The 17,329-nt window shown below is 44.7% G+C and overlaps 1 protein-coding gene across 3 annotated transcripts in view; it reads right to left on the reverse strand.

Moving 5' to 3' along the window:
- The window catches only part of CAMK1D (calcium/calmodulin dependent protein kinase ID), a 247,829-nt gene extending 230,509 nt beyond the window's left edge, over positions 1-17,320 (reverse strand). For all 3 annotated transcript variants that reach the window (XM_014949084.1, XM_014949083.1, XM_014949082.1), the window contains exon 1: positions 16,944-17,320. In XM_014949084.1, coding sequence (XP_014804570.1) covers positions 16,944-17,035 — 92 coding nt within the window. In that variant the 5' untranslated portion in view covers positions 17,036-17,320. The remainder of the gene's footprint in view (positions 1-16,943) is intronic.
- Between the last annotated feature and the right edge of the window lie 9 nt (positions 17,321-17,329).

A 17,329-nucleotide genomic window follows, 5' to 3' on the forward strand; every position in this document is an offset into this window, starting at 1 on the left:
CTCCTAGGTCTTTCTCCTCAGAGCTGCACTCCAGCAGGTCAACCCCCAACCTGTACTGGGCTGTACTCAAGCACATTCAAAGGATGAAGACTCATTTTTGGAAGAAAAGGATTAAGACCACTGAAGTCCTGCTGCTGAAGTACCCGTTGCTCCAAACAGGGACGGGACTGTCCCAGTCACAGCCCTTTGCAACATGGTGAAAGATCTGCTATTAAAATAGATGATCATATCACCTCTGTGGACAACGCTTGTTATTTAGCTCCTAGGGAACTCACACCAAATTTCTCCTACATTTGCTGCCAAACAAATCAAATATTCAGAAATATTTACATTAAGTGTTAATAAGGGCTGAGGGCCAAGGCTTCCTTGAGGACACTGCAAAAATACAGCCTTAGCACTAAGTGAAAGACATACTTACACTGTGTATTGGAGCAATGCATCATTCATTTTTACCAAGGCCCAGACGACAGTCTCATTAGGTCAGAGATGGATAAATGACAAATGATCTGGTGAATAATGTCACTGTGGGCCATGTAGGACTTCATCCAAGCAGTACCACTGAAAACAGATGACTGGGAAGGGATTGTAAGGATAAAAAACATAAGGCTTTAAGAATGACACTCCTGGAAAAAGAGCCGTGCATATTTATATTTAATCTGCTTTGTAAATTGATTTTGTCATGTTACCTTGTCAAACCATTGAACACACTGAATAATTGCTTAAGCAGCATTGATAGAGATGTGACAGATTATTCAAGCATTGTGATTCTTTGTTCTCATATATCTCATTAAGAAATGATGATTGGTTCCATTTACAGCTCTTAAGTTGAATTCAGCAGCCGCTGACACATGAATTCAACCTGGCGTCTACCAATTTTTTATTGTTCTCGGTCAGAAATTGTTCCTGGTGAAGCGGCTCCTGCAAACCATTTCAGTGTAGTGCCTGATGATTTTTTAATGACTCAAGACAGAAAGCAAAAAAAAAAAAAAATGCAACTGACTTCCCTGCTGATTTATAGCGTCTACGGAATGAAAAGAAATAAAACTTCTTGTACTTTGAATTTCTCCCTTCCCCCCCACCTCCCTGCCTCCTTTTCGGAGGCCTATTTTTAACCTCTATGGTTGCATTAAATAAATTCACGGCACATCCCTGCGAACAACTGGGCTGGCAGAAGATGTGAACCCCTTCAGCCCCTTCCTCTTCTGCCCCGGAGCTGCAACCTGCTCCTCCGCAGCCCCGTAACTTTAGATTGCCGTTTGAAACCCGAGCGTTAAGGAGCAGAAAACACTGCTGTTCCAGCGTCTGCCGAGGAGCACAGGCTTTTCTTCAGTCCCAAAGGAAAACCTCCGGGCTGCGCACATCAAAGGCAGAATTTTACATTCACTTTGTGCTGCTACAAATGATTTAAGAGAAAATCAGAAGAGAAACAGGCCTGGTGTGCTTTTGTGTGCTACCCTCTGACTTCAGCAAGATCTATTCACAGTGCTAAGCCAACACACAAGGAGACCTCTAGGAAGACATTTTACAAGTGCCTTCTGAAGCCAAAACCTTTTTTTATAAATATTTTTACTACCAATTTCCCTATCTTCCATATTTTGCCTTAGTGTTAAAGCACCAGAATACCTAAGCCACTCTTACGTCCCTAAGGGTATTGCTTAAATAATAGTAGAAAAGGGAATTGACTACAGAAATTAATGTACCCACCACCATAATGACATTAGCAAGGTGGGTTTTTAATTGCCATGACTTTGCAATCCATAGCCATACAGCAGCAGAGGCCATCACCTTGCGGGCCAGGGGTGCAGACCGGAGTTAAATGTGGTCAGTGAAGATACTTCAACCACCCCATCTACAGAGACAACCCTCACGGGGTATCCAAGACAGACCTCCTAACACCCAGCACAACGTCAGTTAGTTCACCTTCCACTTGCTGCACTCAAGTTTGCACCCCAAAAAAGCTCTAACAGACTCCACCTGCTCCCCACCACCTTCACTTGCCCACGGGAAGGGTGCTTTATCTAAACACATGCAGCCCTTAAGTGACCCCGAGGAAGATGTGTTGCTGCCTTCCAGCTGTGATTCCAGCTGTGCACACCTGCGGGATGTGGCTACGGCCAAGGAGTTTGTGCAGGATGGGGACAGGAGATGGAAAGCAGGGATTTAGTGTTGCAGAGGTAAGGTGGAGGTGGAGGAGAAGGGGAGAGGGAAGGACCATCACACTCTTACTACATATTTGACTGGGTTCACCTCCATTAGCTAAATGAACGAGGGGGCACCACACAGTTCCTCTTTAAATCTTAGGCAAAGTGAGCATTTTCCTTCTGATATTTATCAGAGACCAGAACTGTCTCAGAAATGGAGTTAAAAGGGCCGTGGGGAACATCACAGACCCAAAACCACCTCTGAGAGCTTTCCATGGTCACCGGTCACAAAATGAGCAAGGTCAAACACCACTTATTTCAGCAGCTGTGGAGCATGACCAAAGTCATCTCTGTTAAAGATGACAGAGCAGGAAAAAGCTTCCATCTCTGAAAGCAACTGACTGGTGAACAAGAGTAGAAACACAGAGCCATTGGCTGGACCCAAGTCTTATCTCAGTAGATGGAAGGACACAACAAGGCATCGCAAAAGCATCTGTCAAGAAGTCTTTCTTCAGTCCCAAAGGAAAACCTCCGGGCTGCGCACATCAAAGGCAGAATTTTACATTCACTTTGTGCTGCTACAAATGATTTAAGAGAAAATCAGAAGAGAAACAGGCCTGGTGTGCTTTTGTGTGCTACCCTCTGACTTCAGCAAGATCTATTCACAGTGCTAAGCCAACACACAAGGAGACCTCTAGGAAGACATTTTACAAGTGCCTTCTGAAGCCAAAACCTTTTTTTATAAATATTTTTACTACCAATTTCCCTATCTTCCATATTTTGCCTTAGTGTTAAAGCACCAGAATACCTAAGCCACTCTTACGTCCCTAAGGGTATTGCTTAAATAATAGTAGAAAAGGGAATTGACTACAGAAATTAATGTACCCACCACCATAATGACATTAGCAAGGTGGGTTTTTAATTGCCATGACTTTGCAATCCATAGCCATACAGCAGCAGAGGCCATCACCTTGCGGGCCAGGGGTGCAGACCGGAGTTAAATGTGGTCAGTGAAGATACTTCAACCACCCCATCTACAGAGACAACCCTCACGGGGTATCCAAGACAGACCTCCTAACACCCAGCACAACGTCAGTTAGTTCACCTTCCACTTGCTGCACTCAAGTTTGCACCCCAAAAAAGCTCTAACAGACTCCACCTGCTCCCCACCACCTTCACTTGCCCACGGGAAGGGTGCTTTATCTAAACACATGCAGCCCTTAAGTGACCCCGAGGAAGATGTGTTGCTGCCTTCCAGCTGTGATTCCAGCTGTGCACACCTGCGGGATGTGGCTACGGCCAAGGAGTTTGTGCAGGATGGGGACAGGAGATGGAAAGCAGGGATTTAGTGTTGCAGAGGTAAGGTGGAGGTGGAGGAGAAGGGGAGAGGGAAGGACCATCACACTCTTACTACATATTTGACTGGGTTCACCTCCATTAGCTAAATGAACGAGGGGGCACCACACAGTTCCTCTTTAAATCTTAGGCAAAGTGAGCATTTTCCTTCTGATATTTATCAGAGACCAGAACTGTCTCAGAAATGGAGTTAAAAGGGCCGTGGGGAACATCACAGACCCAAAACCACCTCTGAGAGCTTTCCATGGTCACCGGTCACAAAATGAGCAAGGTCAAACACCACTTATTTCAGCAGCTGTGGAGCATGACCAAAGTCATCTCTGTTAAAGATGACAGAGCAGGAAAAAGCTTCCATCTCTGAAAGCAACTGACTGGTGAACAAGAGTAGAAACACAGAGCCATTGGCTGGACCCAAGTCTTATCTCAGTAGATGGAAGGACACAACAAGGCATCGCAAAAGCATCTGTCAAGAAGTCACTGCATAGACAAAGGCATTTAGAAATCAGCTAAAACCAGTTTGCACCCGAGGACAAATACTAAGGATATCTCCACGTATCCTGATACTGCATTTTGGATTTGACCCTTTATTAGGGATAACAAAACTCAGGTGATGTAAGCGGGCATGACTTCCCTGACTTCACCTAAACGTGACCCAAATAAGGCGAGAAATTCAAACTACGGAATAAATTAACAGCATTCACAATGCTTTTAAACAGTTTTTACCAAATGGCACAGGTTATTCTCTATGCATTTTTTAATGATGCCAAACAACACACACCGTGGCAAGAAACTAGCACTATATATCACTATACACCACTATACATCACCATGTAAATAGTATTTTTAATGTGTGTATATATAAATACTATATATACACATACACTTATACACTATATCTATTTCTATGTATGTAAAGGGGCCCCACACTTTCATCATAACTGCATGGCAATGCAAGATAAAGGTGTCACAGCATCACACCATCTCCAGAGCAAACACTGCACTGAAGCTGGCAGTCATTTCAGTGGCCTTTGACTATCAATAATTAGGTGCTGCCCGGTGCAGTACATGAGCTGTCCTGTCCAAAGGACCCGTGCCTATGAATTTTTGCAGTTGTATATCTCAAGAACAAGCAGGGAGACTCTGGAGTCAATTAAGCGAAAAGCACCCCATTTAGAGGAGTCTTTTGCAGCATTTACCTGCAGCTGAATCCCATTGCTCTGCTTTGCCCCAGACCTCTCCCTCTTGGCTTTCCCCCCGTGCAGCTCCACTCACCTGCAGAAGGAGCGTGCTCCCAGCTGTAGTACTCGTTATGTTCTCTTTCAGCAGTGCCAGAAGGGCACACGGTTGCTTTCTGGATACAGATTATGTCAGATGTCACTCAAGAATCCTAGAATCACTTTATTTTCTTTCCATTAAAAATATAAGAAACTCATTCAATGGACTTGCCTACAAAGCTCTGCGAGATTTTTTTTTCAGGGTCTCTCTCTTAAGAGCCTAGCACTTATGTCCAGGACATAAATTACACGGCTACAGAATGCCTACAAAGCTCTGCAAGATTTTATTTTCAGGGTCTCTCTCTTAAGAGCCTAGCACTTATGTCCAGGACATAAATTACACGGCTACAGGCAGGAAAATTAGTCAGTAAAATTACTCCAGACACACCTTAACAGACCCTAGAGCAGAAGCCTCCCTGCAGCCTGCAGTACCTGTATGTCCTGTATGTACGTGCTTTTGAGAACCCTGTTTTTTCCAGCTCATTTCTTGGTACATTCTCCCCCAACATCTTAATATATAGCCTACTGCTTCCTAAAAACCACAAGCCATAAGTCAGACCTGTGACATGAGACATATCCCTTCTTTCTAAGTCATTCCCCTTGTGCCCCTGGGTCATTTGGCCAACAGGAGTCACAAAATTATTCTGCCCCATAAATGTTTTTATCTAAGCACCTTCTCATGGTGCAAGCAACTTGGCTAACGAGCCACATGCCGTTTGACTCTCTCTTCTCTGCCTAAAGAAGGGCACACACACGCAGTGGTCTTCTAGTAGGGGGTTTTGTGTTGGTTTGTGGGGTGTATTTTTGTGTTTGGGAGCATTTTATGTTGGGAAGAAGAGTTTGTTTGCTTTGCAATATTCAGGCTGCTATGTTATTATGCTAGAGAAACACCGTGGACTCAGAGAAGGAGGTGGTGTATTTATGGTGATCATCACCAGCCCAATGGAGAAGCTCAGCAGTGTCAGATTTTCCCCTCAAAAAAAAAGTTGCACCTCTTGAACAAATTAATTACACCCCTACGGCAAGAAATCCCATTAATGCAGAGGTGTGAGCCTGATGATGATCCCAGAGATTTAGATAGTCTTTTAGATATCTCAAGCCCCAGCTATAAAATGTCTCAAAGTAAAAGACAAAGCCTTTGAAACTCTTCAGGTGCTGTGCAAGAAAACAGGGTAGCGAGCACAAAACAAGTTAAATATGTTCTCAGCACCTTCTGCTATTGACGGCGCACACCAAGCACTCTGCTGTGCCTGAAATTTCCAAAACGCTGCAGGCTTCATGGCTGGGCACATTGTACTGATTTACTTACGCTGAGAGGCAGCAGAAGACAAGAGGGAGCAGGGGGAGGAAATCTCCAAGCCAACTCAATATAACAGTAAAGGATTATTCAGGGATTCTCGGCAGTCTCTCTCAAACTACGGCTGAATTTGATTAGCAACCTGTGTCTTCCCCAGAGGAGTTTTCCACGTGGTTGCAAATCCTCTAAGTGCTCTTCTTCCCCTCCACACCCACCTCCCTTCTATGTTGTTTGAGTTTTTCTATGTCATTTTGTTTCTACCAGTGTTTTTCATTACCTCATTTCGCTCCTTGGCCCATCACAGGGGAAAATGGCAGGGTCACAGTTTGGTTGGAAAGTTGAAGCCCTGGCCCCTTGAATTATTTAAGCCAGGATGGGAGGATGGGATCCTGCTAGGAGCAATCCCACATGGCCCTGAGAACCACCTGGTCTGCTCCAGCTCTTTATAGTTCTGGGAAGACCTCAGTTCCTCTGAGCATCTGAGAAACAATGCAGCAATAAAGCGCCCATGGCATACGGGCAGCACTTTGCATCTTCAAGCCTTAACTAATTACATGCGATGGCCTTGGATGAATCACGTATAAATAAATACATTTTGAAGGCACTGGTGCTGACACAGTGCCTGCCATTAAAAGAAGCAGGGCAGTCCACTGCACAAGGCTGGAGTTAAGGTCCAGGCTCAGCTCTGGGTTTACAAGTGACACACTTTCTCGGCTTTAACAAAACAGTGTTAACATTTTTGTCTTACTTATTTAGATTAGAAGTTCTTCTGGGTACGAACAGCCTTTTCCTCTGGTGTTTGTAATATTCCTAGCTCAACAGTGCCTGATCTCATCTGAGACCAATAAAAACATAGTAATAAAACCCACAAATATTTTAGACCCTTCATATTTCACTTGCTAGTGTCCAACCCTCACACACACACCGGCTTTTTAGCCTCTGCAAATCTTTACATTTAAGCACGAGCAGCTATACTGTTTTGTTTTGTACTACCCTCAAAAGCCTGTCCATTTCTGCAACAAGCAATGTAGCCCGTGGGAGAAGGATGGCCACATTTCTCAAATGCAAGTGTCATCAGGGCAGCAGGCAGGTTTTAAACCCACCGCTCACTTAAAACATGCCAACATCACAAAAGGAGTCTGCAGGACCAAGTGGTACTGTCTTAAGGGAGATACCCCCACATCTGAGGAACCCTTCCTTTGGAGCGCCTAGGAAGACCTGCAAACCTTCACACCCCACCACTGATGAACCAGGATGGTATTAGTTTCTTTAGTCTCCAAACTGTCACACCAACCCTCACAAAAACAAACACAGAGGCTGAAGGCTCCCAGACTTCAGACTTTACTCGCCTCGCCCCACTCCCATCAGACATGGATGAAATTTCTAGGTCCTCTGTGTTCTGACAACTGAGCCAGATCTAAGTCCCAAATCTTGGGTGCTCAGACTTGAAGGAACATACTTTCAAATACTCAACCTCAATTAGGGAGAGCGTTAAAAGCAGGACAACAAGAAAAATCTACAGCAAGGCAAAAGGCAGGGGGTCTCGGGGAGAGATGCTGCAGCCTGTTGCTGCTGATGGTAAATGCTGGTGTTCGTTTGCATCATTAAAAGCACCTCCATTTCATTCCTCCTGCAAACTGTAAGTAGACTTAACATAGCCCCTGGGAGAAGGATGGCCACATTTCTCAAATGCAAGTGTCATCAGGGCAGCAGGCAGGTTTTAAACCCATGGCTCACCTAAAACATGCCAACGTCACAGAAAGAGTCTGCAGGACCAAGTGGTACTGTCTTAAGGGAGATACCCCCATATCTGAGGAACCCTTCCTTTGGAGCACCTAGGAAGACCTGCAAACCTTCACACCCCACCACTGATGAACCAGGATGGTATTAGTTTCTTTAGTCTCCAAACTGTCACACCAACCCTCACAAAAACAAACACAGAGGCTGAAGGCTCCCAGACTTCAGACTTTACTCGCCTCGCCCCACTCCCATCAGACATGGATGAAATTTCTAGGTCCTCTGTGTTCTGACAACTGAGCCAGATCTAAGTCCCAAATCTTGGGTGCTCAGACTTGAAGGAACATACTTTCAAATACTCAACCTCAATTAGGGAGAGCGTTAAAAGCAGGACAACAAGAAAAATCTACAGCAAGGCAAAAGGCAGGGGGTCTCGGGGAGAGATGCTGCAGCCTGTTGCTGCTGATGGTAAATGCTGGTGTTCGTTTGCATCATTAAAAGCACCTCCATTTCATTCCTCCTGCAAACTGTAAGTAGACTGAAACTGTTAGGTTTATCTCCAATTGGGATTATAAAATTATCAAAACAAAAATAAAAATAAATCCTCAATACATCTAAGCCAGCATGTCCTCTCTCACATGCCTCTTCTCGTTCAACTCCTGAAAAAGGTATTTTAGGAACTGTCTTCGTGGTTATGTAGCCCACTTGTCCAAATCTGTTGGTGTTTGAAATGTGACGTATGATGTTGCCCAGGAAAAGAGCAAGCAAAATCAGTGATCTATTGTTACAGAGGATCTCCAGCCCTGTGCTCAGCTGTTCTACACACAGAGCAGATCCAAAAGAGAGCTTCCCAGTAGCTTTTTCTTAGCACATCCAGTGTTAAAAAAAAAAAAAAAAGCTTTTTAACTCAGCCAAAAAATTCTACTAAAGAGTATTATTTTAATTTAACCTCATACAATCTGTTTGGTGAGTAATTCTGGCATGAAACTCAATACACAGCTTTCAACATGAAAACATCAGTGAAGGGCCTTGAAAAGTTTATTAACAATCTGCTATTTATAGTTTTCTTTTTAAAAAAATGATTGACACAACATTCAGAGGAAAATTATAGGAACCGCCAAGTCAGATAACAAAAAACCATATCAGTGTTAAGATTTGATAGAAAGGTTTTAAGGAACAGTATGATTTCTAGAAAGGAGAAATATTCTGATTGCTACGCTATTTGTCATTCAGCCCAATCACACACATATGTTTGCAAATTATTGTTATTGTTGTTAATTATTATTTACAGAAAAGCACTGAAATGCAAGGTGGTTTGAATTCCAATGAAAATGACAGATCGCTGCCCCGAGGAACTTTTTCTCCCTCCTTTCCCTCATTACCTGTTTACTAACAGGACCCGCTTAGTTCCAACCTGTTTTCATGCTATCTAAAATGACTAGAAAATTAGGTCCTATTAAGTAATCATGAACATAAACTGTGACTCACCGGTTAAGTGAATACCATTACTGGCAACAAATTCAGAATCCTATTATAAACGCTTGTTATTGTCAACCAAACCAAAACAATACAACTTTATTCAATATTAATTGTATCCTTGGATGCTTGAAAGGATTAAATAACTCCGACCAACATTCTGCGTGTAGTCAAGGGAATTGTGCGTGAGGGGCAACAAAAATAACTGAGGTCAGTCACAGAGGTAGAGAGAAAAAGAGACAAAAAGGAAACAAAAAAATACATAAAGAGATTTTTTTTCAGCTCCTATGTGAAAGCAGATGGAGGGTGAAGGAAGCCAACAGGCTGCTCCAGATGGTGGGAGCAGCAGAGAAGAAGGCTCTCACACCCACTGTGTTGTGGCTGTGATGGGAAGAATAGACTTTTGGTTGAAGGATTACTACAGGACGCCAAAGAGTTGGGTTCAGCTCCATCCATTGCCCCTCCACCAGGGCTTCAGACCCTCTGGGTTTTGCTTGTTGTGAGCTTTAGGGTGTCATCTACCTCTGTGGCTGGCAAAAAATAGCAATATTTTTAGGCATGCTTTGCCCTCAGCTCACATCTGCACAAAGAGCAGTTGTGGAGTTGATATGGGTTATATGGAGGTCCTCACTAGGAGTTACACTGAGTTTTGGGCTAGGCAAGGATCCCATTGTGCTAATCACCATGCCAGAACGGGGCAGGGAAGATCAAACACCCTATTCCAACCCTACCCGAAAGGGTTGCTGTCACCTTGCCAGTTAAATACACTTCTTGGTTGCACAAGCAGGAGGCTGAGACAGTACGAGGACGGTACTTGAAAGAGAACAGGCATGGAAAAAGAGGCAAGGCAGGGCAAAAAGAGGTGAGGCATCAAAACTAGTAGAAAAAAAAATCTCCTGGAAGAAGAATGAGTGCATATGTGAGCTGACAATACAGTAAACTGGGTATCCCCAAAATTATGTATTTATCAGAAAGCCTTTGATTATGGGATATTTTGGACTGCAATTTTTCAGACGATGAAAGAAAATTCACCTTTATGCTACACTGTTGCCTCAAACAAGTACTGTCCAAAACACACCCATGAACTGTCAAGACCACGCAGAGTTGTCAAAAATGCTTTCTCACCAATGGCTGCAGATTTTTTTCCCAATTCTCTCCATCAGCCTTTAAATCCATTGGCCATTTTGCTTTTCCTTTTTTTCCCATTTTAATTCCAGCTGAATGCTCAAACCTGTTATTTCCTGTAACCATTCGAGGTTCAACCAACAATCTACATTACAAGATACTACAGTTCACATTGCAAATAGTTGGGACTCATTATTTTTAAGCCTCCAAGAAGATACTGGATTGTAAACTATTCCACACAATAGCAAACAGGATTACTTAGTTTAAAACAAATGTGTCACCTTAAAGGAGCCCTAACAGTATTTTTCTGGTTGCCCTATAGAGAGTGCACAAACTAAAACATCTGAGGTGTTTCACAGCGTTAAGTTAAACATTAATACTTGGACCTCAGCTTTCACTCCTCCTCCCACAGGCACTGGAGAGGTGCTGTAGATACCCTTCACCTCTTAGCACGAGTTATCCCTGGGTTTGATGGTGAGATTCCCAGAGTTACAGATTTTAAGGTCAGAAATGACCATGAAACACCTTCCTCTGTAAACATGGACAAGAGGGTCTTTCTTGGTGACTCCTACACAAAGCCTGAGAGCTTTCAGATGGCGAAAGGATTTCTCCCAGCAAGTTATCCCGGAGGAGATGGGAACCACTTGCCTTCATAGTTTGCCCCAGTGGTTCCTCAGCCTTCCTCCTGAAAACATATGCCCTTTGGGACCCTCTATTTTCTCCCATGAAGATATTTTTTTACTGTGAAATATTTTTTAATGTATTTTTTAAAAAAACAGAAAATACTGAACTAAGAAAAGTGAAACATTCTAACAGAGCCGCTGCTGCCTCACTGGGGTGTCATAAGAGAGAGGCAGAAATTGCTGATAATGTCAGCAGAAACATGAAAATCAGACAAACTCTTCAATCCTCACAGGGGGTACGGAGTGAGAGAAAGCACAAATATCAACATGTTTCTTTTCGTTTTGAGAATTTCCAAAATCAGAAGGGAAAAACAATTGAGTAATTTTCACGGTATCTCAAGTTAAATGGCTAAACAGTGATGATTCGTTGTGTTGAACCCAACGCAAGTGCTTTTGGAACAAAGTTGATGAGAAGGAAGGCTCTTTGACCAGAGACAACCAGAACGGGAGCCTACTGGTGTCTCCCAGTACCTCCTCTCTACACGGCAACTCAAATGCATTGGGCACCTCCACCAGAACCTGTCATGCCACCAGTGTCTTCTCGACGGTGGAAGTCAAGGCTGAGTGCCTGGCCTGAGGCACATCACCTCCATTAGCCTTGTCCCCTGTGAAGGTCTGAGCAACCAAGAACAGATGAGAGCATGAGGTGGACCAGCTCATGAAAAGCCTGAGTGTCTGCCTGCAGGGGAAGACACCATGAAGGACGTGAGAGGACAAAACCACAGGAGATGGCATGTAAGAGTTTGTGACAATGTGTGTGTGTATGTGTGAGAGAGAAAGAAAACACACGTGAGAGCAGGATGTGGAGTGACTTCATTTCACAGCATGAAGGAGCACGTACAGGTGCACAGAAGAGTCACAAAGAGCACCAGGAGCCCAACAAATGGTGTAAGAGTACAGAAGAGACACAGGACACAGATGAAGCAAAAATTACGGTAGAGCCCCTGCGAAAAACAGAACCACCTATAAGTTTTCTCTGTACTGAATTTTAGGGAAGTACTGGACGCATCACTGAAGCATATTTTTCTTCTCACCCGACTCTCACTATGTTATGGCTATAACCATGAAACTCCTTATGTTATCATTACTAAGCCCTAAGGAATCTAACACTTCATTTTTAAGGACAGCATCAGTATTTCCATAGTTACTAAGCTTGAGCCTTTCTAACTACGATAACTTCACTATAACTCTAACGTTATTCAGGCCCAATGACAGATACCTTAGAAACGTGGGGCCGTGTTGGCAGACCACATGACTGGAGGCTTTTCTCTGTGGCTGGTGAAAGACATTATGTATCTTATTACTTCTTGGAATGTCAAAATCTGAGTTTTAAAATGCCTTACACATAATATTATTTAAATGTGGAGGAAAAAATTATATTTCAGTGATCATTCATCCTCTTATCAGATTCCTGCTATTGTGAAATTTTACATCTCTTGAGGGCTGGGGTGGAAATCCCCCTCTTCAGGCAGGACTGCAAACTGAGTAGAGCTACCATAAGTGGAATTTTTAAAAGATAAGCAGTTACTCAGACCCTCTTTTCTCCTCAGGCCTACTGCCTGTCTTGACTTGGAAGGGACTCTCCATCAGCTGAGGATCTGGGCCGCTGCTATGATTTTATTTTATCCTTGATCTACTTTGTCTATTTCGTCCTAGCTCCATTTTCAGGATCTGTGACTTCCCTTTCAAAGACCCAGTAGGGAACAGGACCAGTTCCAAGAAGGAGCAGCCACTGAACCTGCACATAGAGCATGGTTCACTGCTGTGTTACCGCTGTCCTATGTGAACAGGCACCACAAAACTGAAGCAGCTCAAGAATGGATCAGGACCATTCTATATATTTTATATAGAATTGGCTTCAACCAAGCCAAGTGCAGGATCCTGCACCTGGGATGTGGCAATCCCAGGCACAAATACTGGTTGGGTGGAGAATGGCTGGAGAGCAGCCCTGAGGAGAAGGACTTGGGGGTGTTGGTGGATGAGAAGCTCAGCATGAGCCAGCAATGTGCACTGGCAGCTCAGAAAGCCAACCACATCCTGGGCTGCATCAAAAGAAGTGTGACCAGCAGGTTCACAGGAGGTGATTCTGCCCCTCTATTCTGTGCTCCTGAGACCCCACCTGGGGTACTGTGTCAAGCTTTGGAGTCCTCAACGCAGGAAGGACATGGATCTGCTGGAACAGGTCCAGCGGAGGGCCACGAAGATGATCAGAGGGATGGAGCACCTCTCCTATGAAGACAGGCTGAGAGAGCTGGGGTTGTTCAGCCTGGAGAAGAGAAGGGTCCAGGGAGACCTCATAACAGCCTTCCAATATCTGAAGGGAGCTACAGGAGAGCTGGAGAGGGACTCTTTGTCAGGAAGTGTGGTGACAGGACAAGGGGGAACGGTTTTAAATAGGAAAAGGGGAGATTTAGATTTGATACCAGAAAGAAATTCTTTGCTGTGAGGGTGGTGAGACACTGGAACAAGTTGCCCAGAGAAGCTGTGGCTGCCCCATCCCTGGAGGGGTTCAAGACCAGGCTGGATGGGGCTTTGAGCAACCTGGTCTGGTGGGAGGTGTCCCTGCCCATGGCAGGGGGGTTGGAACTAGATGATCTCTAAGGTCCCTTCCAACTCTAACCATTCTATGATTCTATGATTATATATATAGCAATATATAAACTATATTTCATATATTTCTATTTTTTATATAATACGTTGTATGGTCTTGATTAATATTACCAAAATACTTTGTTGACACTGTGGCATCCAAGAGATTGCAGTCACAAACTGTAATTGTGGCTTAGGGACTGTGTAAATACAGGTTTGAGTGCCATCTGAGCCAGCCACTGCGTTGCTGATGACTTCTTCAGAAAAACACTGTTGCCCAACAGCACCAAGCAGATGACAGATCTCACCCACCGAAGGAAGCAATTCTTTGGGTGGAAAAGGCTACTTTTTTACATCTGGAGGCGACGTCCAATTCAGGATGCCTATTTCAGTATCAGCGTGGCTGGACATGATTTACAGGGACATGTGAATAATTAATTGCAGCTCTGGAAGAGAGAGCTGGGTACTCATTAGAGGTTCCTTGAAGCCCAAATGATATAATGATTAACCGAGTTAGGATCTTTTTAATAATTCCAGCAATTTCAACTCTCCCATGTTAAAGATCTGCTGAGAAGCTTTTATTCAGATGAAAGACTCCTTTCAGAGAACAAATCATTAATAGAGTATACATATAGATTCAACATTCACAAATCAATGCACTTGAAATAAAGGATGTTTTTAAAGTTTCTCTTTCACTTTCTTCCCCAATTTGGGGGTTTAGTGTCTTTCTTTCTCTAACCAATTTTACCACAGGCAGTTAAGACAGCTGCATGAAAAAGGGCTGCTTTCCTGTTAAAAGTGCTTTTTGGTACTTTGGCATCCTGAAATGGACGGTGGCAGAGAAATGCAAAATAGAGCTACTACACCAATCCAGCACACCTTACTTGAGATGCCAAGTTTTTCACTCCAAGCCCATCCATGCTAGAGAAAAAGCTATTAGATGGATGTCCAACACGGTTCAGCATTACCGTGCAGAAGGGATCAAAGCAGATTTTATCCCTGCTCCTAAATAATGCCAGAGGAAAACATTTTGGTCCAGATGCTTTAAAGGTATTTAGACTTTTGCTTAACTCCTATTTAAGTACTTTCCTATCAATAGCTACAAATGTGTCCCATCATTTGGAGTCCAGCACCCTGTGTGTCTGCTGCTTCAGCCCTTGAAGGTTTCTTCAAGGCCTTCAGTGGGAATGGAACAAGTACTTTAATGCTTTGCACAGTGATGGCCTAAATTTTTTGGACGTTTCACACCCTGGTATGTCACTCCAGAGCTGTAGGATCTGCAGGTGCTGCGCTGGTGGGCGGGCAAGGACAGAACCAAAACTCAGATTCAAATCTCCTAATTATCAGCCTGCTCTCCGAAACTGAGGAATGCGCAACCAGGAGGCAACTGATGTGTAGGCTGTTAAATGCACACACATTCATAATTAATATGCCTGGGTCTGGAAAAGATAACAGCTCCATTTTCTTTATACGGGCCCATGTTTGCAATCCAGCTATTTTGATTTTCTACAACTTTCTTGATTGACTGTTAAGTCGAGTTTCCAAACTTCACAGCCTCCACTCTCATCAGAAAGGATTTACAAACCAAACTGTGAGGCTCAGACAACAGTTAATAGTTTGAGACGCTAACTGGCCATATTTAATGAATTTAATTTGCAACAGCCCTCCTAATATACATAACTATTAACTCTGACCAACTTTGCCTTCCTTGGGACCTACACCTGCTCCCATTAACGTCAGTGAGATATGGATCCAGGCCACAACGTTAATGCTTTCTGGACCTCTTCAGTGGCACAAATTAACCCTCGCAGATGGCTCCACACACAGCAACCAGGAAGGTGACAGAGAGTTGTACAATGGACACCACAGCAAACTGTCCTGCTGCTCTAACAAATCCCTCTGCATTAAGACTTTCCTTCCCAACACCCCTTTGCTCAGGAAGGGAACTGCACCCCTGAAGCGACAGGCAGGGACACGTCTCTCCCCGTCGGCGTGAAATTCTGACAGCAAAAAAACTCAATGAAGGTGAGGAGAACCCGCCGTAACGCTGGGCTCTTACACTGCGCTTTGCTCCTTCAAAGACCTAGACAGACATTAATTTGATTTGCCAAGCTGGTGTTTTTCTGAGGGCTGTGCTATCTGCTCATCACAACGGAGTTCCGTGACCCACCTCCATATTAAACACCCAGCCCCATTCTTACTCTCAGTGTTTGCTCATAGGAAATCGGTGAGCCCCTGAACCAGAAATACTCTGTCTGTAGAGAGCCCTCCCTTGGAAGCAGAAAGAAACTGAAATTTTACAGTCGAAACTTGTTCCACCGTATTTTGGAAGCGGCACGCAGGGTATGAAAAGCACTACTTGGGATTAACGACACTTCGTTTAGAGACACGCTTAAAGTTGCAATTAAAGCAGGTGGGGTGGGGGGACACAGCAACAAAGCTCACCCCCAATACAACTGGGCTTTAATTACAACGTATATTGTGTATATACAGCATATTGTATATATACAGCTGAAGGCTGACTGCCTTCAGCACTCCCCGCTCTCTACCTCTACGATATCCTATAAGCCAAAATTTGTTTTAACGAAAATAAAACTCCCTGCTCAGCCAAAAAAGCATCAGCCCGCACCCCGCTCCCTTGCACCATCTGCACATGTTTATTCTCAGCCTTCTGGAAATAAAAAAAAAGCAAAAAAAACCCACAAAAAACCTCTAACATTTTACTAATCTTTATGCCCCGCCACTATAAATAACAGAAATAAACCCCACCGACAGTTAAGCATCGTAGCTCAAACGCATCCAATCCACTCTGATTATTTCTGCTCCTCTGTCCACGCAGAGACGCAGCCACCGGCTTCAGGGGACAGCGCGAGAGTCACCCCGCATTTATTTACGGCTGCACTACCCAGAAACAGCCTTTCCCCGTCTCCTCATTCTATGAATATTTTAAAACACTTTTTTTCCCCCCTTTTTTTCTCTTTTTTTGGGGGGGAGGGGGTTGTTAGCCCAGCTCCTGCCCCACAGTTATATTTTATTTCTCCGTCTTTCCAGATCGCCCCGACTTCTTGCTCGGATGGATGAGCGGGGGCGCGGAGAGGGACCGATGGGTGCACAGGAGAGAATACACACACACACACCATACACACACACACACACCCGCGGGAGGACCCGCGCATCCCCCGCGGGGAAGGGACAGCGCCACCCGCCCCGCTCCGCGCTTCCCCCCCCATCCCCAAAATCCGCGCAGCCGCTCCCCGCCACCTACGTCCCCAGCGTCTCCTTGAACTCGAAGATCTTCTTGATGTCCTCCGCTTGCTTCTTCCAGGAGCCGCCACCGTCCCCGTTCTCCCGGGCCATGGCCGCGCCGCGCAGCCCCGCGCAGCCCCGCGGATGCCGGGCCGGGCGGCACCGAGCGGGCGGACGGCTTTTGCTTTCTCTTCTGCCGCCGCTGCTGCCGCGGCTGCTGTTTCTTCTTCTTCCTCTTCCTCCTCCTCCTTCTTCTTCTTCTTTTTCTTCTTCTTCTTCTTCTCCCCTTCCTCCTCCTCCTCCTCACACTTCCTGCCCGCCGCCGCTTTTATTTCCTCCGCGCTCCGGCGGGCTCCGCGAGTGTCACTTTTCCTGGGCTATTTCCTCCCAACTTTCTCTGCCGCA

The sequence above is a fragment of the Calidris pugnax genome, unplaced genomic scaffold (assembly GCF_001431845.1).
Source record: "Calidris pugnax isolate Ruff unplaced genomic scaffold, ASM143184v1 scaffold125, whole genome shotgun sequence".
Taxonomy (NCBI): Eukaryota; Metazoa; Chordata; class Aves; order Charadriiformes; family Scolopacidae; genus Calidris; species Calidris pugnax.